Raw genomic sequence first — 23,306 nt, 5'->3', positions numbered from 1 at the left:
TCGGGTTCCACCTATCTAGAACTGGAACCTAACCGTTAAAATAAGTTTCCCAATTTTTTGAACCCGAAAACTCCTGCATGTCTTGGAACGCGGAACTCGGAACTAGACAGTTCCCATCGGTCTGGTTCTCCGGTTTCAAATTCTATCCTGGAACTATGCTCACCCCTAGTTTTTTTCCTCTCTGTGATGGAAATTTGGAAGTGGGACAGATTGCAAAAAAGTACAGAATGTTGGGGGCAAGTTGGAATTTACCAATAGATTTGGACGTTGGGCTGAAAGTAAAAATGCTTTTCCTTTTGTTCAGAAAAGTAAAAAATACTTTATCGTCCACCGTGGCCCTTTCCGTTCGCCGAGGTTCGACCGCTTCGTGCCTTTTCCAACGTCCTGGTTGGTTTCCTCCTCCTCGCGAACGAAATCGTTCCTCCTCTGCTTCTTCTTCTTCTTCTTCTTCGCCTTCTTCGCCTTCTTCTCTCGGCGATCAAAGTTCGGCCTTTGACTGCCACCCTCACATGTCCCCATCGCTGCCTCCCTCCCCTTGAGCACTAGACTCTGTGTGTGTGTGTGTGTGGAAATCGGCGCTGCTAACGACGGCGTCGGAGACGCTCAGCGGGGGAAGGGGCCGCCTCCGGCTCCGATGAATGATCTCCGCAACGGCGCGACACCGCCGTTCCTTAGCAAGACGTACGAGATTGTGGACGACCCGGCGACGGACCCGGTCGTGCCGAAGCTCTTTAAGCACAGCAACTTCTCCAGCTTCGTCAGGCAGCTCAACACTTATGTACGCACTTGCCTCGATTTCTTGTTCTGGGTTTTCGTGAAGTTTGCTTCTTTCCTTTCTTTCCCCCAAAATTTGGTTCTCGTAGGATGGGTTGGGTCTGGAGTGTTGAAAGAGGATCTTTTGTTTGGTTTTGTCTGCGTGTGTGGTTAGCTAAGAACTATGAACATTTCTCTGTGTTGTCCATTTTGCTTATTAAGCATTTCCTGGTGTGTCTTGGTGGTCATGTTTTTGTTGACAGCGGTGAGAGCAATCTAGGAGTATGGCATTTTTCTGTTTCTTGTGTTTGTAGACGCGGTCTTTGATGAATTGATGGGAGAAATTTGTAAGTGGGAAGTCGACGAACTGTATCGGGACATGCATATTTGCTAATTCTTCTCTCCGCTTTTCTCAGCAAACAAATGGAGCCGAAGGTTGATTAGTTGGAAAGTAAAGAGATCAAGAACTTGTTCCTTCAACCTAAGTTTAAGGTTGTTAAGTTAGGCTTCTTGATTCGTTACTAACCTACGTGCAGCATAAATCCTGGACATGCCTTTTGCTTTTCCCTTCTCGAGAGGGATATGTGATATTGCCGCTGTGAGCAAATCAGAAGTTCAATACGAGGATCTATTATTTCGGGTTATTTTCCGCGTATTTCGGCGTGATGCTTAAATGTTTCACAATCTCTTGTTGTGCGCTTAATCACTTGTTGTCTGTTTTCACCCCTTTTTCCCTCCAAGTATTGGTTCTATGGTGAGGTTGGTTCACTATGACCTGGAGGTTTCAGTTTTTGAGTCACAAAAATTGCTTTCCGAAAGCATACAAGTATGTACGGTGTGCACTCCCTAGAGTCCCCATAATTTTGGGCCTTGTGTACCACGACACTATATTGCCTCGGTATGTCTTTTGCATGCAACCTATTAATTCAGATATCGGTTTCCTTCATATTTTTGGAAATGCTTTTTTTTATCATTGCTTCATCCCCAACTAGTGCAGCTTTAGTACTCTGCTGCGTCTGTGAAACAGGGTTTCAGAAAAGTCAATCCAGATCGGTGGGAGTTTGCCAATGAGGCTTTCTGAGAGGTCAGAAACACCTGCTTAGGATTATAAATAGGCGAAAACCTGCTCATGGACACGGTCATCGGCTGACACAGCAATCACACAGTAAATCGGGCAGTGCTTGTGTGGAGGTTGGAAAATTCGGGCTTGAGGAAGAGGTTGAGAGGCTCAAAAGAGACAAGAATGTGTTTATGCAGGAGATTGTAAGGTTGAGGCAACAACAGCAGGCTACCGAGAAGCAATTACAAGCGATGGTCAAATGCCTTAATGGGATGGAGTTGCGGCAGCAGCAGATGATGTCCTTCCTGGCAAAGGCTGTTCAGAGCCCCTGATTTTTGGCTCAGTTTGTACAACAGCAGAATGAGAACAACAGACGAATAACCGAAGGCAACAAAAAGCGAAGGCTTAAGCAGGATGATGTGTCTGAGAATGAGGATACCGTTGCTTCAGATGGGCAGATTGTTAGATATCGCCCTCCGATGAACGAGGCAACTAAGGTTATGCTACGGCAGATCATGGGACTGGATGCTTCTCCTCATGTAAAATCTTGCAATAAACATCAGACAGTTTCCCAATCAGTGATGGTTTATCTTTATTGAACAGCGGGAGTTCTTTAAGTCACATATTTGGAGCAACTCTGCAGGAGGTACCACAGACTTCGGAGCATTTATCATACACGCCTATACCATCAGGTGTCTTCAGTGACAGGCCCCCCCCAGCTACCATATCTGAAGTGCAAATGTCCCCTGAAACTGCCCGATCTCAACGGGTGACTCTAGGTGAGATTCCTGCTGTGAGTTTGCCTGGTGGAATAGGAGATTGTCAGGCTCTCTTGATTGGTAAGGAAGATGTGATTTTCCCTGGGCTCTCTCCATTGCCAGATATGATGCAAGATAGGATTCCAGATACTGCTGGTGAGGGTAAAGCGGAAACTGATTCGGGAACCGGTGCTTTCATGGATCCGGTTTCATTGAATGCATCAATATCGGTAGATATTGATGATCTCTCTCCTGATCCTGACATTGATGCTTTGTTGGAGAATTCTTCCTTTTGGGACGATCTTCTCGTACAAAGCCCGGTGCTTGGGGAGATTGAATCAACTTTAACAGAAGGTAAATCGACAGATGATGTGCAGCCAATGGAGAATGGATGGGAAAAAGCTCAGCATATGGATCAGCTCACACGCTCACACGACAAATGGGCCTTCTGACATCTAATAACAAACGGGAATGATCTCAATCGGGATATTTAGAGTGGCTCTCACATTATCCAAGATTAGGTTCGAAAACAGAGCAAGAAGATAAGCATTCGTGTTTCTCTTTTTGGGCAGTTTTTAGCACTCGTTAAATCATCCCTTTCACATCTGTTATTGCTGGCCCTTTGTCAGCCATAATACTCAGTGCAGTTTCGGTGGCGGATATACACATACCTTGGCCTTCTTCCTGGCACCCTCTCGCTAGAGATGTGGTTTAAAGTGGCTCTGGGATTTCGAAGGATGCTGACCTTTTTTCATACGATAGTTACACATGATTAGAAAGTAACTGACTTGTGTTGGATTAGTTACTGGAAGTTTTTTCTTTGTGTTTTTTCTAATCATATTTTTTTGTTAGTTGATGAGCACTTTTTCTTCAATTAGAACCTACATAGTGTTGTCAAATTCTCAAGTGAATTCCAGTTTCCTGGGGAACCGAATCTCATTTAAATGTCTGTATAATGTATTTCTGTTGAATTGGAAACTTTCTTTCGATGGTATTGATTCTGAAGTCAAGCCATTGTGCTAAAGTAGCTTACAGTCTATGAACAAATGGATGAATAACTCGAGGGGGGCCACAGGCATTAACTGGATAAGAACAATATGTGCACTAAAACGTGTAATTTCTGCAGAAATCAGTCATAAACAACTTCTGTGTCTGCCTTAATCCTTTCTATGTAAGCTGCAGTCGGGTTAATCCTCAAACTTCATCGCCACTCCAGTTGCTCTTAGCTTTAGGACCTGTAGGCCCTTCCTCCCCTAACACCTCACTCGGCAGACTCTTCACTAAACTATCAAATGCCGATTTAAGCTTTCCAGGCAATACTTGCTCCACCTTCTTTAACTCCTCTGCAGTATCATAAGCAATCTTAGGACCCCATTCCCTTAGATAGTTGACCCATGGAGGTGAACTTATAGATGCGCTTGGATAATCAGCAGCAATTAGAGAATGCGCAACTCCTGTGTCCACGACCGTTTTGCTTTTGGCAGTATCATTCCTGATTCCGATTCCTCCACTGCCCTGTAAAACCAGCCCCGACTTTGGGTACGAAGCATGACCGTTCAAGGAAGAATAGGCCACAAATCTGTTCCCGCTCTGGAATTCCAGCTCGGAAGCATTGACCCAAGTTCCATTGCTGTGCTGTGAGAAATAGACCTCCCACAGCTCACCAGTGAAATTGCTGATCCTCAAGGTCACATGCTCCCAGTCACCGACATGTTCACCTATCTTCCCTAATGGGACAGTGATCAACTCAAGCTTTGCCCTAGCCGGGCCGTTGAAAGGGTAGAACAGCCATAGCACTATGTCTGTGAACGTCGCACCGTACATCGGTTTAACATGTGCATAAGCTTGGAAGCTCTGTAAGTCTCCTTTCTTTACTCTCTCTTTGGCTGGTTGGTCCTTTGGGAGGTCCAGCCAGTAGGCACCGTCGTTTGAGCCGCCTTGTGGGAGGTTTGAACCGTTGGGTTCAACAGCAACAGGGTTAGACTCGTCTCCCTTTTTGTATAACAGCGCCCCATTGCCGAAAAACCAGATGACTGAAGATGGCAAGTAGGTTTCGTCGGGATGGAAGTACACAAACGGAGCGTAAGCTTGAAATATTGCCTGGATTTGGCTAACGTTAGGCATGGAGGATGTATAATTGGGCTTATTGTTCTTCAAACATGATAGGGCAAGAGGGGAATCATCCGCACCATTTTGGGCAATGAAAGTACCAACAGATACGCCCAAAGCTTGTGTTCCTCTATTTTTTGGTCTCAAGCTGTACACATTGAAACCCTTTGTGTCGCTCGACTTGTCAGGCCACCAAATCCACGAATCTGTCTCGCACTGGTCGGTGAAGTCCAATCGAACGCATCGGATTTTGTCAAGGGGTGGCTTCTCTGGCGAGCTTGTAACCACATGTCCCACGGCTTTATAACCTTCGGGGGCCACGGGAAGCCAGATGTAGCCATTCCCGTCTTGCTTGATTTTCAAGGGCTCGCTACTCCAAACCAGAGTATAATCTATTGGCTTTTGAAGAGCCCCACCTGACCCATCCTTCCCAGCAAGAACCCATCCATTAAGAGGCTTGTTGTTAGCTTGTCCATAACAAGCAAGCATGACGAATCCCTGCGGTAGTTTTGATGGTTCGAAGAATGTCGCCCCGACATTGTCCGGTCCTCCCTCATGAGCAGCCCAAACTTTGTTCAGAGATGATACTCGGGACACCACTAGTCCTCCTAGGTCAATAGTACCAAGTGCAAAACCTGTGCCTGCTCAAGCAAGTATGAATTAACAAACCGTTTTATCTATATGTCCACGTTTACACTTATGTTGTGAGCAGAAAAATGTCTGATAGTAATAATGGAAGAAGAAAATTTACCAGGTGGCCAAGTGGGCAATGGCGAAGGAAGCTTGAAAGCGGTCTCGATGGGAGAAGCGCCTTTTCTCCTGGAATTCGCCGTCCACGAGAGAGTGATGCAGTTTCCCATCGTCGTGTCAAGAATGAACGACGATTGAGTCGAACTGTTTCAATGAGAAGTGATATATATGGTGGGCGCTGAACTGCTGAGAGGATAGTGCTTAGAGACAAGAAGCGTATTCTGTTTATGTATTAAATTAAAGACAAGGCAAAAGAAAAGGACACTTTAAGAGAACCTTCGGAGGATGTATCGTGCAAGGAAGAAGACGTTGGTCTCTGAAAAATGCTTTCGGAACCTCGTTCAACTTCTCTTCCACTTCAAGAAGTCGATTTGCCTGCTTAAAAGGGTCATTTCCTATACTTTATAAATTCCTTCAGCCTCCACTTGCTGCAGAATTTCGTAGCCTTCCTGCTTAAAGCTCTCTTCTGGGTCCTACAATCGGTCATCATTGATGGGCTTTTATGGTTGGGTGAGTCTTTCAATTCATTCCTTCCGCTTGATTATGGTCTACGAAACTCGACGTAACAAGGGAAAGTGAAGAAGTCGATGTCGAAAGCGACGGAGAAAAGCAAAATTGGGCTGAAGCAATGACTCCCGATCAAAGAAGGCTGACAAAAATGGTTGCAACTGAATTCCCAACCTGCGTGCACTCAACTGTTTAACCATTCGCGTGATGCGGGTCCGACAAACGATGCTTGCCAAATAGAAAGCTGCATTTGGACATAGCCAGCGATAGGTCTAGTTCGTTGTCTCTGTTGGTTCTCACGTATTAAAAATTTGCCTCTTCGCATGTGATGCAGATGGGCATTCACCATGCAAAAGACGTGCTTAGCACATGGTATGAACATATGAAAAACATGCAATATCTAGGAGTGGGCATCGGTTCAGAGTTGATCCTGGACCGACCCAACCCGACCGATCTTGGTTTGGTTTCCAAGAGGACTAGGTCAGTCTACGGTCCTAGGGCCACTAGATCTGTACCGTGCAGGTTAGTCATTGATCCTAAGGTTGGACCAACCTTGTAAATTTTAATTTTCCAAACCCTAGATATATAATCTAAAGTGCCAAGCCCCTCCTCTTCTTTCGCCCTCTTCCTCTCCCTCTCTCCGAGTCTCTCTCTCTCTCCCTCAATCTCATAATCTTCTCGACCTCTTAATGTCTCTCTCTCTCTATTGCAACAACTCTCTCCCTTTCTGTCCCTGCTTGCTTATCTTCACCGGTGCCAATCATCAGCAACGAGACTCCAAGATCTTAGCAAGTTAGATTAATTATTGTTCACAATCAACAATTGCATCTCAAAGGTAAGTACCTCCATACTCAGTTCTAAGAAAAACAAAGGCCGATAATCTTAACTTGAATGGCCACATTCATTCATTTTGCATTTTGTTGACAATCACAGTAACAATTTCTTTTTGTTAATGTTTAATACCTCAACATGAATACCAACAGACATCTTAATATTTAAAAAAACAATAACAAAAACTGTAATATCATAATCTCCCTTCTCATGCTTGAAACAAAGAAGATAAATTTGTGGATATAATCATATGACATTATAGGATCTTAATTCAACTCACACAAATGAATTTGACAATCTCAGCAGCTCTAACTCTAGCAGAGTTAAAAACTCATTCAAAAATGAAAAATGCCACATATTATTAATTGTTAAGTAGTAAAGTATAAGTGCTTTTTTTTTTTCTAATTTCATCAACTCAAAAATTTTAAAGAATACTTTTGTCATTTCAATAGATGCAAAAATTAAAATAAACTAAGGACCACAGAGTCGATCCAGTCCTCAGTCCTAAGGTCAACAAAGTAAGTACCTGGTTCTAAAAATTGAAGCCCAACTATGTGCAAGCTGGTCCCTGAGTTAGGTGCTGGCCCAATCCGTACCACGCTCACTCCTAGCAAAATCCTCGACTAGATTTTAGTTTACTTAAAGCATCATTAATTAGGTGAACGCGTAAATAACGTGCTTATCCGTAGCTTGTGTCGATTCTAATCGTTTCACTGTATCTTACAGCAATTCTATCAAATGCATGCCGATGCAGCGAAGAAGAGTGTCCGATCTCTGTTGCACAATACTCATACAGATGTACACAGGACCAGAAAGTCACAGGTAGAAAAAAGAAATATCGTAGAAACAACTCAGGTACGTATATTCCTTCTAGTTATCCCACTCACCATAAGACCGGAAAAGAATTAGTTACTCTCATTTTTTTTTTTTGAAAGGAAAGGACAAATTATACAACAAACCACGGCACGCAGAGTCCGAGACCCACATTCAAGACCCGAACAACGGAAGCAATACCCATGCACCCAACTCCGGGAAAGCCACAGGGAAGAAGAAAGGGAAAAATAACAAAAAAATGAGCCCAAGACAAAAGCTGATATTTATATACGGAAAATGAGACTGGAAGGGTGACGATCCATTCAACCATGGAGTCGCACAAAGGCCACAATTGAAGAGCCATGCAGGGAGACGACCACCTTGTCACTGCCTTCTGAAGCAGATCAGTAGGGTTTGCACAACATACCACCAGGATTGCTAAATCCTGATTAAGCTGCGAGTACTATGATCACAATGAGAAGCACAATCCCAAATATCACCAGAAGCAAACAAGCCTGCATGGCAATAGAATGGAAGTTAAGATGATATCGTGCATCTCAGCAGTAAACTTGGCAAGGATCACAAGATGGTTTTTGTCAGCACAAGCGGCTGCATGCGCTGACAGGAAAAATAAAGGTAAAAGATATGGAAGCAGGTGGTGAATGCAACAGCATCAATCATCGACAAAGATGAGATGAGCAAAACTTATACCAAATACGCTTTAGTATCAACTGGTATATGCACATGGTTTTCTAATATATGAGACAATTAGAGGACTGGAAACAGATGAAAGACCATGTCAGATGATGCCCCACCATAGTGCTTTAGTGCATCGAAATGTGCTTTTTCTTAAACTCTGATATGCAGAGCAAGATTGCTATCGTGAATTACCAGAGATGAATTTGACCGTTGAGTCTTCGCCGCTTTTGCAAGTAGGGTCTTTCCCTGAGAAGTTGCAGCCTGAGCATTATCAACGTGGGAGCTAATATCATCTGTCATGATCGATTGGTTAAAATTCATTAGTCAACCAGACCATAAAACTAAGAAATCGAAGATCCTAAGAAAAGACCATAGCTTACCAATCACGGTCCCTTGCTCATGAACCAAGACAGCAAGATCTTTAAAAATGTCATTCACCTCGCCAATTTGGTTCTGGATTTCTTGGATTCCCTGTTCTCTTTCCTCAATAATAGCCTCATTGAAGGCGATCTCATTATCCAAAAGCAGGACTTCTTGTCTGCAAGATAGGTCCACGACAATATTTCAAAACTTCGCCACACTGAAACGCATCCCAACTAATGTGCACTATAGCTAGTAGAAAAAGCAATAAACCACAAAAAATTGACCAGTTTTTTTTAAAAAAAAATCAATATGCAGTATTTCAATTTGATATCTTTCAACGTAGATCCACTTGCACTAGATGTTAACAAGAATATCTCAACATAACAAATTTTCTTATCAAATGACGATGTCATGTAGACGGACTGAACGAAAACTTGATGAAATTTAGTGAGATGAACAGGCAGGGTATAGATAAAGAGGGAAGAAGAGACAGTCCTGATGAGCCAACACAAAACTACCCCATAAAAGCATCATAAAGCATATGCAGTACTTACAAGTTACATCAGATCAAACCATCTATGTACCAAACAGTAAGGTTTTAAGCATTGACACAAGAAAGCAGAACATGAAAAATTTGCAGATATAACCTTCTGGATTCAACTAGAAGGGCCCGCTGTTCTGGACTGCTATCTGAACTGGCATCAATCTCGCTGGCAGTATAGCTGCATCCACAAACATGAAAAATTAATAGTGTGTGGCAGGTACAGGGAATATGCATTAGAAAAGTGGGAGTAAAAAGTCTACCACTTGTTCATGATCTGCAGCAGTTAGTCGAAACACACTTAGGATGGAATTAGAAAATTAAAAGGAAAAAAATGAAGAAACCAGAAGATCTTACAGACTGAACCATCCTGAAAAAATTACCTCGAAGGAAGTACTGCCTGGGGAACAAACGGCGCATATGCTGTTTCTCTCTCTGCTGCAAGCCGTTGAGCCTTCTGAAACTCTTTAAGAACTGCCTGAAAATCTTTTGCCAGTTTGGCATCTGCGATCTTCTTGCTGGGCTGCAAGCAATGAAAGATATTCAATTTTCCATGTTAATGTTTGAATTAAAACATTTATAGGCGCAAGTACCCAGAGTAAGAATGTCAATAACGACGACAACTAACTAGGAAAAAATGGCTATCCAATCACGCATCATCAATTCCTTCATTCCATTGGCAAAGTGTTGGAGGGAACTTACGCTTACTCCAGCATGATGATCTGTTTCACTCGCTTCTTTAAGCTTAGCTGATGTATCCTTCACCAATTGTCCAATATGTAGCCTCGTTTTGCGCCTGTAGATTCGGGAGGTAAAAAAAAAAAAAGAGCTTCTTAAAACTAAGGCGTACAACCCATAGCAACCCTTCATAAGTTTATGAGAATGCTGCGCAACAAAGCAACGAATGCTGAAATAGCTTCAAACAGACAGTGGTTTCAAAATCATCGAAGCACGGCTAAGGACTATCGGAACAACAAAATCGTGCGATACTCATACATATTCTGCGTGTACAGCATCCCTACTTCTCCCTTAATCCAAGTGGCCAACAAATTCAACCGAAACGTCATGCACAATCACGCTCACAAGACGATAAACCAAACCCCCCACTACAGCACATTTACAGAACTCGACACATTCAGCTCAAACGAAATGATCATATAGGACGGCGACCACTCCACCCTCGACGATCAATTCAGTCCATTTCTCGCCTCGGTAACACGGCGCCGTCAACCAACAGAATCGTTTCCAAAAATTCGAACGGAATTGAAGATTGGGGGGAGGGGGGAGGGGGACTCACAGCTTCTCGCGGAGCTCGGGGGTGTCCTTGGGGGTGCCGAGGGTGTTGACGAGGCGCTGGAAGGTGTTGACGGCGGTGTTGATCTGGAAGACGCCGGAGACGACGGCCTGCGTGGGGTCCTGCCGGCCGTTGACGACCTCCCGCCTCGATCCCGACCCGCGGCCGCCTTCGAGATCCTGAAAGCTCATCGCCGCTTCCCGCAAGCCCTAGGAGACCCGCCACCGCCACCACCACCGCCCCGCCGCCCACCCCCCCCCCACAGGAAATCCACAACCGGCGCAAAATCGGAGGACAAGGGGAGAGAGAGAGCGAGAGAGTGACGAAGGATTTCGGAGAAATTGTGGAAATTTCCGATCGGAACCGGACAACTTTAGGGGCTCATTACAAGCCGCGAATTCAGGGGGAGCGACAGACAGGTCTTTTGTCGATGCGAAATTTTGCCAATTGTTGGAGAGCGATGGCATGAACAAGCGAAGGTGAGGTGGAATTTCCCCATTTTCTCCCCTGTTTCTCCCCCTCCCTTTTTCTTTTTTTTCCCGAATTTCCTTTTCCGGTTTTGCGGTTTCCGGTGGACGGTCGAGTATTGATGAGGTCATCCTTTTCGCCGGCAAAAGTGACGGCGGGGGACAGGGTGGGGAGGGACACGTGTGTGGCGGAGATGGGCCAGGAGGGTTTGTCCTGGCTCTTCTTTCTTTGTTTGGGTACTCATTAAGGCAGCGCCCCGCCAGGTCGTTTCGGATTTTTTTCAGTCGCGGTCTTGAGTGGGGCCCGAGGCGGGAGAGGAACGACTTCCTTCGATCTCTAGGGGGGATTTGGAATGATTAGGAATTTGAATCGAACTAGACATGTTGTGTTGTGCCTACGCATGTGTCGCCTTGCAAAAACGTTGGGAATGGAATTCGGACGCGGAATTGAAAAGGACTTTTTTTAGGCTTTCACGCCGTACCGAGAAATTGCATAATTTGATTCTTTCTTGATTGCTGGGTTTTGATCACTTCAGTTATTTTAATAAAGGGATAATGGCACAAACGGTCCTTGAACTTTAGCCCAATATGTAATTTGATCCCTGGACTTTTAATCTGTTCAATGTAGTCTCTGAACTTTAAGCTAATGTTCAATATGGTCCCTGAACTTTTAATTTGTTCAATGTCATCCCTGAACTTTTGATACATATTCAATTCAGTCCCTGAACTATGTGAAAATGTTCAATGTAGTCCCTGAACTTGAATTAATGGAAATGACTATATTGAACATTTTCATATAGTTTAGGGACTGAATTAAACATGTACTAAAGTTCATGGATGACATTGAACAAATTAAAAGTTCAGGGTCCACATTGCACACTATATTAAAATTTAGGGATTACATTGAACAAATTAAAAGTTCATGGACCAAAATGCACACTGGGTTAAAGTTTAGGGACTGTTTGTGTCATTTCCCCTTTAATAAATGATGTGTCCAGAAAATACAACAGGCTCTCTGAGCAATCATCGCAACGAATTGGCCGGAATGACCATTTTTTGTATCTCTGACCCGAAGCTTCGAAAAAAAATCCAAGCGCGGTTTGTATTGAGGCTGCCCTTATTCCTTATTCACACAATAAAAGGTACCTCTTTTTCACATCGTTCCTTGTGGCTAACGGTGAGTGGTTTCCACTCAAGACCCACCTTCCGAATCAGTTCCCAAACTTTTTGAATTTGGAACTTACCCTGTTATAGGCAAGTTCCAACTATAACATTAATTGAATAATTATAGTGAATTATCAATTCTAATGACCGCCATTTGCTGCTACTACAATCCACTTATTACAACTCGTATTTAGACACGCGAACAATATAAAATATTAACAAAGTAAAAGTTTAAGTCATAAATATTGCCAGAAATGGAAGCTCGGACTAGTGATTTCAGATTACACGCTCATCATCGGACTACAGAATTGCGCGAAAACATAGAATAGTAAAAAAACACAAAGACTTGTTCCAAGTGATCTAGAACCTACTCGTCAGAATCAGTTCCCCAATATTCGAAACCTGTAACCTACTCTGTATACCTTAGAACCGAGAACCGAATTGGTGGGCATCCGAACATGAAAAATCCGTTCCATTCCGAATCTCAATTTTAAGCTCAATCTTTTTTAGCCCAATGTTTCCATCGGCACTATTGTGGCTCCAAATTGAAGCCAAGTCTATTAAGCCCAAGCCCAAGCCCATCTAAGTTTCTTTCATTTGTCAAAGACTCCTTTCTTTTTTCCCTTGTCGAATGATTCACCGTTCCTGGGCAAACAGTGTCAGAGCCGAATCGGGTCGACTTCATCTCTTTCGATCTCGTACTGGGGAACATCCTCCGGCACCGTCGTCGGCCGTTCAGCTGTTTCTTCGGGGGGTGCCGGGTAAGAGTTCTCTTCCTGTTACCCCAAAAAAAGATCATTTCTTTTGCCTGCGATTGCTTTTTGTGCGCGGCTATTGAGACCTTTGCAATTTCATCGAATCGGCAATACTTAGAAACTGAATGGAGGTTTTTCCGTAGAAATTTGCGTCTCGCGTTGAAAGAAAAGAATTACTTACGGAGGAGATGTGTTTGTTTTCGCTCTTGGTAGTTTTTGGTTTGCTGTGACTTTGATCTGCTGCGCAACTCGTCTCTCTCTCTCTCTCTCTCTCTCTCTTCATCTTGCTTTTCTTTTATCCAGCCTTAGATCTTGAACGCTAGTTTTTGATTGTGAGAAAGCGCATTTCTTTTTGGGTTGTCATACGTGTGTTAAAAAAAGAAGTTATCGGCAGCTAAATTGCTCGAGGAGGAGTCATGCTCTGCGTCTTTGCCCAGTAATGGTGTTCTGGTTATATTGGCCCCTTTTTAGCTGTACGTGGGTTTAGAGAAAGAGAAAGCAAACACTATACGTGATAGATTTTGTTGAAGCTCCGCAGCGTAGCCTGATCAGTAACTCAGGATGTAGAAGGTGATGCTTCCTGAAAGCTAGCTGCTCTCCTCGAGCAATGATCGAAGTTTGTAAGATTGTATTGGTTATGTAGAGATGGTATTGGATATTTTCGCTCGTCCTTGCAAAAGTTGATATACCCGGTTTTGCGATGATTTTTTCTTTTTCGGGGATTTCGACATTGCAGACGTTGATAACCCAATCAGGTTTCTTGAGAAAAAAGAATGAATTGATTTTACTTGGATGCGTTCAATTTTCTGTTTCTTCAGAGGTTAGTGAGCAGTTTCACAGGCTATCGATTAACAACTCGTTGTGCCCAAAATATATTTGCTCTATTTCTGCTCTTAATTGCGAAAATAATTTCCTGTGAGGAGGGAGTATATGCACTCACTATCGCATCTTCTTTTCTTTAGTAGCTCGAGGCTAGGGGCATGCGAAATGGAACTGGCGGATAGAGCGGTGGGGTTTCTGTTAACACTTGTTAGCTTATCCATCTTCACTTACTACACCTTTTGGGTCATCATACTGGTAAGTGCGTCTGACTTGTAATTTCTGGACTTGTTGATCTGCCTATGTTGTGGTTTGCAAATTCTTTCATGCTCACACACATCCCTCTGTTTCGTTTTGCAGCCTTTTGTGGATAGTGATCACTTCATCCACCAGTACTTTCTACCTCAGGAATACGCAATACTCATACCCATTTTCGCGGGCGTGGCACTCTTATGCTTCTTATGTGTATTCATTGGGTTTGTGAAGCTCAAATCGAAAAAGAAGAAAGCGTAATGACCAATTTTTGTTGTTCCCTTTCTGTTTGGCCTCACACTACCACATTCTGGACATAGATTCTGTAGTTAGTTATCTTTTTTCAGATGGATGTAATGAAGAACATGTGGGCTGATACTCCTTGTGATGGATCTTTAATTGGAAAAGGATCTTTTGCAGAGTAATTGGATTCCTATATTTTCAAAGACTTGTTTATCAATCCATATCTTCTCCGTTAGTATTAATGGGACCATCGCTGATCAAACATCTTTTTTTCAAGTTCTTTTGATGTGAAGAGACGGTCCTGTTCTTCATCCTTCAGAGCAAAACGGAAGGCCTGATGATTATTGTTAGGCACTACTGGACCAGGAACGACTACTTCTGTGACTTTGAGTGAAACTTGTACAGCTCGACTATGATCCTTGCAAGTCTGAATCAGTTGAAACCATGATGTACTATTTCTACCATAGAATGAACATTGGTCCGGCTCTCCATCTGTGCATAATTTCCTCTAGGAGGAAGTTAGCAAGTGCGTGCACAACATTCATACAACGTGTCTCTTCCTTCGAGTCTGTATGCAGTGGTCACTCAAATTTAATGTGAAATCGATCTGATTTTGCTACTTTTGAATGTTATTCCGAGTTAACACGTCACTGCTTAAGATTCTCGGCATGTTGAAATGTGTATTTATTGTCATGCAGTAGGCGGGCACGAGAGATCGAAATGACGCCTCATTTGCTGCATACTTAGTCTTAGTAAGCAGGAAAGGGAGAGTTCGTGATAGTAGGCGAATGTGACAGAAATATATGTTTCGCAGGCACAATACCAAGCTTTAACAATATTCGCCCCATTGGAAAGCTATTACCACTACTCTGAGACGCCAGCGCAAGAGATCTGGAAAAACCCAGTTCAACTTTAGACGATATCTTGTTCTTGAACATGGGAACCTTGTTAAAATGATTCCCAACACGGTGAAATTGAGTGCTAAAACTTTGAATTTCAATATATATCAGGGCAAGCAAAGTCGGCGTATCATCTGCCAAAATTTGGTCGGACTTTATCCCATCTATCGTAACCACAGCGGACTTGATTTCGACATACCAAAATCATACTCCATCCTACATTCTAAACTCACCTGCCACAGTAGTAGGATCATCTGTATGATCTCAAGAAAAGCAAAAGATACAACATAACTAGCATGAAATAGGAATCAACACACAATCCCATTGAGCCTGGAGGCAAAAGCATCCATGTTCCTAATTAAGCCCAGGAATTATCAAAGGCGGCTGATGTGATTGCTTGCGAGAACTCTTGGAAACTAATCCTGCCATCACCATCCGTGTCAGCCTCCCTGATCATTCCCGTCAGCTCCTCCGCAGTGAGCGCATGACCGAGCTTCGCCATCGAGTGAGCCAGCTCGGCTGCCGTGATGAACCCGTTCCCGTCCCTGTCAAACATCCGGAAGAGCTGCTTCAGTTGCTCCTCCGTGTACGGCGACTTGGCCGGCAGGAGCTCCGGCAACACGAGGGCCACGAACTCAGAGAACTCCACCAGGCCGTTGCTGTTGGTGTCGGCCTTCTGGATGAGCGCCTCGAGCTGCTCGGGGCTCGGTTTCAGGCCGAGCGACCGGAGGAGCGACCCGAGCTCGAGCTGCGTCAAGCTTCCGTCCTTGTTCCGATCGAAGGAGCGGAAGATCTCGCGCAGCTCGGCGATCTGCTCGTCGTCTAGCTTCACCGATTCCTTGTTGCTCATGCTGGAATGGGCGGGCAGTTCCAAGTTTCTCTCTTCAACTATACAACGCGTAGATATACGTATATATGTCAAGATTTCAACTAACAAACACGGAAAAGGACGTCGCAGATCAAGAAGAACCCTGTATCTCGAACTGAATGACGTTTCGCTTGATTTATTGGGATCCCATCTTCTGTCTCGAGAATCAAACCTGCATGGCGCCTCTTCTCATCTCTTCCTCCAGGACAGACGATCTTTCTTTCTCTTGGATCTTGGGATGTCTGCTGGAAGGAAACGGCGGGTGTTTCAATGGATGCTCCAAACTAGCATCGACCCACGAAACCAAATCATGGGATCATTCGAAACGAAGGATACAAACGGCAAAAGCGGGAGGTGGTGTCATCGAGTAAGCATGACCCCAGTGATTGCTTGCTGCTGCTGCTGCATTATAAATCGATGAACACGGCGTAGTATCGGATTGACCGAAGATCACTCCTGCGTCCAAGACTCGGCGGTGTTCTTGTTTTGAATGGATCAACAATGTTTACGATCAAAAAAACAAGAAAGAAAAAGAGAGAGAGAAAAGCAAAGTCAACAGCTAGGACAGAGAGAAAGTTCATAAGACGCGGCAAGAGAGGCGCCAACTCCGTGATTGGTGCACGTTAGCCTTTTGATGGGGTCATCCTTGGGATTCTGTCAACCACTTCTCATTAAATTTTGTGATTTTGTTCCTTTTTTACTGAAAATAAAATGAATACCCATACATATTCCAAATCTGAACCTTATGATGCATTTATCAGAAATTAATTTTCATCTCCAAATGGGTAAGTATGACACACTTATTTCAAATTAATTTTCATCTCACAAAAAATCACAAACCTGTACCTGTGTGACATATTAACCTCTAATCAATTTTCGTCTCATAATAAAACAGAAACCCTATCATTGACTCAAATCTACCCTTTTATTAGCACTGCCTCCAATACCTCGTTAAAATGCATACGTCTCAAAGACACGTGGCTGATGACTTGAAGATTGATCGGACGTAGAGAACTATGGATCGGATGTGATAAATCTATATGTGTTAGCATGTGTGCATTTTAAAGGATGGTAAAATTTGTGTAAGTGTGCCAATTTAGGATTTCTTTGCACGAAAATTAATTTGAGGTAATTACGTTGGTGGTATACCAGTTTAAGATTTTTTTATAAAATCAAAATTAGTTTAAGTAAAAATGTCATAACGTACCGGTTTGAAATTTTTAATGGTATTAATCTTTGGTGTCTTATTTTTCGTTCTTAATGTACTTTTTGTCGGTTTAACCACGGTTGGCCCATTCGCAATGGCTCCCAACAGCAAGCGAACCTGATAAAGTCGGCTTTTTTACCCTAATGAATACTTGCATACCATCTATTCCATAAAAAAAGTTTACCAATTCTACCAAGAATTTCTAGACACTTGGAAGACAAAAAGGAACAAGTTGTCTGGCTCAGTCCAATGAGAATTTAGTAGTTCAGATCTCGGTGCAAAGTTGGAGGCAAGACCTGTGACTATTTGTCCTACTCCTTAGCAGCATCACTTTCACCTACTTCCTAGGAATAACCACCGATGCTATGACAAATTTGGCTTCCACGTAAAAGGGATTGATGCCAAGTAGCATTCAAAGGTTCAACGCCGTCCAAGACTGCTTTTCCAAGTTGACTTGGAAGGGCATTTGAATCACTCATACATTCTCCCTCTTGACTTCCATTCAAATCTGCCAAAGAGAACACATCAGAAACTAGAAAGCCAAGACCGACTTCTAAGCAACAGATTTTAGGAGGGAAGGCGCTCGGAAATAATGGGCATTTCATCAGTGTTAATCGAACTATGTAGCTGTGGATCGTCGAGAACATCGTACACCATTTAGTTATAAATTGGCAAATGATCTTACTCTTAGCTCTGCATCCATCTCAATCTCTCAACAAGGGCAAGTCCCCGATTAATTTACAAGTCTGTGCACCAGTTTCAATCTCTGAATATCTATGTTGGTCGACGATACAACAAGCACGGGAAAATCTGCCAAATCCTTTTTCCTATACCCTGATGAATGGTGTCTGGTTACTAATTCAAAAGAGGACTCCCTTCTTTGACAAGCACAAAGAGACCCCCGTCCCCTCGTGATATCCTCATATCCTTGTCGAGGTATGTGATGAGAAGCCAAGAGCGGGTCCTCTCGCCTGGAATGGGAAGCTTAAGTGGTGGCTGACCGGAGATGGCACGCGAAACACTCGCCACGGCTTCCTGCAGAGGACTGATTGATTGCTGCACTGGCATTAGATTTATGTTCTGCCCAAAGACATTCACACTTTCTGGGAGATCGATGGTCGGCTTTATCTCAGGAGGTTGGAAGGTTCCTTCCTTGAATTCAACCTGCGCATAGATGAATCGTCTCTGAACTTTCAACAAACAGATATCAAGATGATAAGGAAGGGGAGAGAGAGAGAGAGAGAGAGAGAGAGAGAGAGAGAGAGAGAGAGAGAGATTGTTTCAAGTTAGGAACATTGATTCACTAACAAAGCATCTCCTTGATTCACTGCCTAGGCCCTAGACAAATAGTAACGTTTACAGATGCATTTGAAACGATTTCCTGGAAAATGGTAACTGTTCACCGATTTTTTATCGTAATTCTTGGCCTACAATTTCCTCCACCATTCAAATTCACCACGATAAATGTCTAGAGTCCAGCAACGGAGAATTCACGTACATGAAACAGGAATTACATGAGAAAGCTGGAGACATCACATCAGTTGGATCCTCAAAGTAATGCAACTCTAAATTTTCAGTTTCCATAGAAGCAAAAGCTTTGTAAAAGATTTCTATTTGTAGACTATGTCATTGAGCAGCAGACAAGAATTACCTGAATCCTTGAGGGACTTCTTATCTCAAAAGCCGCAGATGCACTGAATGAGAAAGTAGCAAAGGGGCTGGAAAGTGTGGTGGAGTTCACAATTGTGAGGCTACTGGTATCGATAGATTGGCTTATCTTTTGAACTTTCAGGAGCGGCGTTGCCCCCACAGCCAGAAGAGGCAGGAGCTCGGAGGAAGCCGTGTACCTGATGAAGTGGAAAAAATGCTGAGTATGGACTACTAATAACCATAACAGATAGATAATATTGAAACTAGAGGTTCTTTTCATCAATTTCTTCTGGCGGCGAGATCAACAATTTCACAGAACACATGAAACATGAAAACACAATGGAGTAAACTTGAAATATTATGTGAGGCTAGAGCTATATGAAACCAAAATCAATGATTCGGTGTAAAAAGAAAGACAAACAATTAGTTTCAAGAAGAAGAGTAGAAGCTTTATCAAAAAAACTCGGCATAAGGTGTCATCAAATTGCTATAAGGGAAACTATTTTCTCAGACAGGACAAGAGATTACATTCACCCATCATTGAATTCAGTTGCTTTCAAGACTATAATCAACGCTTGATCCTCGCACAACCTTTAGATGGGAATAACGCATTGCATAGGTGCTTCCAGTTAGAGTATTGACACAACAAGAAGAATGAACCCATTATCACCTTTAAAGTAAAAAGTCCACCAACAGAAGTTAATGTATAATCAGAAAATTCAGGACAGTAAAGTGCAAACAAACAAGCGTAAGAATAAAATACAGCTACTCTCTTTGACGAGGTAAAATTTCTAGCAAAGCAAGTACGAGGCACTTTACCATGGAAACATCAGCAGGTCATTACTGTTTCTTTTTTTCTATTTCTGTCACACTGGAATATGTTCCAACTTTAGTTAAACTAGAACGATGAGCACCCACTCTACACATGAACTCTGCTTGTTCGACTGGTCATGAAAACTCCTCCTCATGTAAGTTATACACCAACATCAATACCTTAAGAAACAATCAACTTGGCGACTACTCCAATTGATAGGATTGAAGGATATGACGCGAGAGGATTCTCTTTTCTACACCTTCTAATGACTAAAACCCATAAAACCACAACATGAAGGGGTTTCATTACATGAATACTCCGAGGTTCACTATGTACGAACCAATTAACTTCAAAGAGGCATCTACACAAGCTAACATCTCAATTCTCGGCTATAATGCATAATTTGTTCGATGGTTGCCTGTTCTTAAATCTTGGCAGACACTCAAGGCTCATCACCCCTATTAATACGCGACAGATTATTCTATCGAATGTTGAGTGCTAGGAGACGAGAAGCGTATGACATATACTATAAGCATTATGCATATAAGTGACAAGAGCAGCAAATTGAGGAAAGCCTGAAATGTGCACCGCGCCCAATAACATTGGCGAAACAGGAATGAAGATCCATCATAAGCCCTAATCCGATTGCGCAAGGGACACTAAAACCTTAAACCGATAAGAAAACAGCACGATATATTCACATCAGCGACACACTGATGACCAAAAAACACTAGATTTATCACAATTAAGCAAGTTTGCAAAACTTACACCAAGACCCAGTTGCCATCAAGCAGCCCCGTGGCGTCCACCGGAGCCGGCGTCGGGTTCGCCGCCTCCAGCTGGTTCACCAGCTCCAGCACCTCCGCCCTCACCTCCTGCCCGGCCCGGAACCCGAAGTCCGTCCCGTAGACCGTGTCCGCCAGGCACCGCTTCAAATCCCCAACCCTATCCTCCACCGCCCCCTCCTCCACCGCCGCCGCTTCCCCCTGAGCCGAAGGGGTCCCGTTGCCCGCCGCCACGTACCCCTCCACGCCGCCGCCGCCGCCGCCGCCCCACTCGTCGTCCTCCCTCGGGGGGTCCGAATCGGAGAGCCTCGAGTACGACGCCTCGGGCTCGGGGTCGGCCTTCTCGCCCCACTCGTCGGTGACGTTCGCGGGCGCCGCCGAGGAGTCCGGCTCGGGGGGGGCGTCGGGGGCGTCGGGGGAGCGAGCGAGGGTGAGGGGAGAGGGAGAGAGCCTCCTGGGACAGCGCGGGGGGAGGAGAGAGATGAGCGTGGGCTTGAGGAAGGCGGCGGGCGCGGCGGCCGAGAGCTCGCGGTTGCGGTTGCGGTTGCTGACGGAGGAGAACAGGGAGGAAGGTTGCGGTGCGAAGGAGAAGAGAGCCATCTTCGCCGCTTGCTTCGGTTGACACTCGTTCGTGCGCTCGAGTTTTTAGGTGCTGTGAAGTTCGTCCTCTTCTCCGTCTCTCGATCTCTGCACTACTGTTTGCTGAGATTTTTTTTTTGGTTGTTCCTCGGTTTAGCCGTGCCTCAATAAATAAAAACATTAGAAAAATAAAAAGGGGGGGAAAATTTCGTGTTCAGCTTTTTATGAGTTCTTTGATATTTTCACCCACGCGAATGAGGCGAAATTCCAACGTGCGATTGGCTTTGGAAATTAATTTTTTGTGTTCAATTGAATCATTCCTTTGTCGATTTTAAGATGGGCAAAAGCCACCAGAAAACCCAAAATTTATATCTGTGTGACACATTTATTACATAACTTTTTTTTATAACACTAAGAATCTCAAATTTGTATCTGTATAACACATTTATCCTCCGTCGAAGTTCTGTCAATGATAAACTGTTAAAAATCAGGGGGCTCACGTAGCTTAATTAAAATACAAATGACGTTATTTTTGCTGAAAAATCATCTAATGTAATATTGACGGAGGGTAAATGTGTCACATAGATACAACTTTAGGATTTTTTATATTACAAAAAAAATCTATATGATAAATGTGTCATGGTGAGCCTAATTTGAGGTTTTTTCTGGCTTTTTCCCCTTTAAGATTGATCATTTCACCATAATATTGAGCGCCAAATCACTCGAATTGCATAGTTTCAATAGGTTCCGATACTATAGGATACAACGGTGAGTAAGTGAAATGCGTTATACATACCAAACATGAATATGTGAGCATAGATGTTATTGTTGCCGAGTTAAATCGCACGGATGGAAGCGGAAAGTAAATCGGCATGCTCATGTCTTGATACCATACTCCTAAATTGAAACGACACCACTCTAAAAAGCCCGTGAGTGATTGAAATGGGCATGCAATCTGCAATTCGTATGTCATGAGATTAACAAAGTAATACCATCCCTAATTCAATTTACACCTTAATCAATTTTGTCCCTCTGAATCGACGAGATCTGATCCAGTCCTCATTTATTGGACTCATCATAGGCCCAATGAAAAGCCCAATTTCAAAACCTGAGTGAATGGGCCGCCGGCCCGACGCGGGATGGACACGTGGATCTGGCCATGGAGTGAATGAAAAAAATTCTTGTGCTAGACCTATGGACGGATCAACTTTCATTAGAAGGGCCATAATAACATCAACTTGGACTTTGGTATAAAGAAAATGGAAAATTCCAAATAAGGGCTTGAAGTGGACTCTGTGCCATGCCCTTATTTTTTCAAATAAGGGTTCGAAGTGGATTTTATTTCAAATAAGGACCTGAAGTGGCTATATCTGTTTCAAAAAAGGGCATAGCTTATTGGATGATCAGGGTATTTTCGGTTTTTTACTTTTTTGAATTTTTTTCCTTTTCCTTTTTTCTTTCTTTTCTGGTTTTCTTTTTGTTCTTCACCGGTGGCTCACAGCTGGCTGGCCACTGGCAAAGCCCGAGAAAGGCTGAGCGACCCTCGCCTAGCCCGATCTGGCGACCCTCACCTAGCCCGATCTGGCGACGGCCTCACCGGCCATGGGCGAGGCCACCCCTCGCCAGATCTGGGCGAGGGTCGCCTCACAGGCAACAAGCGAGGGATGGCCTCGCTGGCAGTTGGCGAGGCAATCCTTGCTCAGATCTGGCGAGGCCCATGGCCAATGAGGGTCGCCCTCACGTAGCCCTTCCCGGGCTTCATCGGTGGGCGGTCAGCCACCGGTGAAGAACAAAGAGAAAACTAGAAAAAGGAAAAAAAGAAAAGAAAAATAATTTAAAATTAAAATGGTTTTTTGACGAAAATACCCTTGATCAGCCGGAATATTTCGCCGATTGGCAACCGGCGAAGTCAAGTCCTTCTTTGGGACTCTCATGGCCACTTCAGGCCCTTATTTAAGACTCACATGCCACTTCAGATTCTTATTTGACACAAAGTTCACTTCGGATCCTTATTTGAGAAAATGAGAGCACTTTAAGCCCTTATTTTAAATTTTCTCCATGATACTATCACGTCCATCACCTCACCCATCACCATAAATCACAAAAAAAGTTAAAAAGAGGAAAGAACTTTTCGCCTATAAAACGAAATGGCGAGTTGGCAAAGGACAAAATGGAAAGAAGAGGCGGCCAGGACAAGAAAATGGAGAGGCCGGGTTATTCTGTGGTCTCCACAATGCACCGTGCCTCCTGGTGATTTTCGCCGTTGGATCGAAAAGCAATTCTAAACCGTCCAAGCCGAGATACATTCAACGGCTAAGATTTATTA

The 23,306-nt window shown here is 43.7% G+C and overlaps 6 protein-coding genes and 1 pseudogene across 7 annotated transcripts in view; 2 read left to right on the top strand and 5 right to left on the bottom strand.

Annotated features, from left to right (window-relative positions):
• LOC130140093 (uncharacterized) overlaps positions 1 to 23,306 on the bottom strand; it is a 93,297-nt gene that overhangs the window by 62,015 nt on the left and 7,976 nt on the right. The window lies entirely within an intron of this gene.
• On the top strand, positions 387 to 3,587 carry LOC115678080 (heat shock factor protein HSF8-like; annotated as a pseudogene).
• Positions 3,650 to 5,680, bottom strand: LOC115678071 (hypothetical protein At1g04090). Its single transcript, XM_030601376.2, has 2 exons — positions 5,432 to 5,680; positions 3,650 to 5,321 (listed from the first exon to the last, which is right to left on the bottom strand). Exons 1-2 carry the CDS (start codon positions 5,538 to 5,540, stop codon positions 3,766 to 3,768), a joined length of 1,665 nt encoding a protein of 554 aa, XP_030457236.1. The 5' UTR covers positions 5,541 to 5,680; the 3' UTR covers positions 3,650 to 3,765.
• Positions 7,560 to 10,927, bottom strand: LOC115678075 (syntaxin-22-like). The gene is made up of 7 exons (XM_030601381.2): positions 10,482 to 10,927; positions 9,887 to 9,980; positions 9,568 to 9,707; positions 9,291 to 9,365; positions 8,661 to 8,818; positions 8,473 to 8,573; positions 7,560 to 8,096 (listed from the first exon to the last, which is right to left on the bottom strand). The coding sequence occupies exons 1-7, from the start codon at positions 10,667 to 10,669 to the stop codon at positions 8,031 to 8,033; spliced, it is 822 nt and encodes a 273-aa protein (XP_030457241.1). The 5' UTR covers positions 10,670 to 10,927; the 3' UTR covers positions 7,560 to 8,030.
• Positions 12,848 to 14,381, top strand: LOC115678078 (dolichol-phosphate mannose synthase subunit 2). Of its 2 annotated transcripts, none has more exons than XM_030601384.2 (3): positions 12,848 to 12,870; positions 13,827 to 13,941; positions 14,044 to 14,381. In XM_030601384.2, the coding sequence occupies exons 2-3, from the start codon at positions 13,852 to 13,854 to the stop codon at positions 14,194 to 14,196; spliced, it is 243 nt and encodes an 80-aa protein (XP_030457244.1). In that variant the 5' UTR covers positions 12,848 to 12,870; positions 13,827 to 13,851; the 3' UTR covers positions 14,197 to 14,381. The 2 variants fall into 2 exon arrangements, with proteins under 2 accessions (XP_030457244.1, XP_056174533.1); XM_056318558.1 differs by lacking the exon at positions 12,848 to 12,870 and adding an exon at positions 13,488 to 13,684.
• Positions 15,153 to 16,538, bottom strand: LOC115678077 (probable calcium-binding protein CML17). The gene has a single exon (XM_030601383.2). It carries the CDS (start codon positions 15,925 to 15,927, stop codon positions 15,436 to 15,438), a length of 492 nt encoding a protein of 163 aa, XP_030457243.2. The 5' UTR covers positions 15,928 to 16,538; the 3' UTR covers positions 15,153 to 15,435.
• Positions 17,809 to 21,114, bottom strand: LOC115678202 (plastoglobulin-1, chloroplastic). The gene is made up of 3 exons (XM_030601541.2): positions 20,385 to 21,114; positions 18,804 to 18,999; positions 17,809 to 18,316 (listed from the first exon to the last, which is right to left on the bottom strand). The coding sequence occupies exons 1-3, from the start codon at positions 20,999 to 21,001 to the stop codon at positions 18,008 to 18,010; spliced, it is 1,122 nt and encodes a 373-aa protein (XP_030457401.2). The 5' UTR covers positions 21,002 to 21,114; the 3' UTR covers positions 17,809 to 18,007.

Source organism: Syzygium oleosum, unplaced genomic scaffold (genome assembly GCF_021117445.2).
Source record: "Syzygium oleosum isolate NSW1041296 unplaced genomic scaffold, Sole_v2.1 Sole_v2.15, whole genome shotgun sequence".
Lineage (NCBI taxonomy): Eukaryota > Viridiplantae > Streptophyta > Magnoliopsida > Myrtales > Myrtaceae > Syzygium > Syzygium oleosum.
This window is presented reverse-complemented; position numbering and strand designations above follow the sequence as displayed.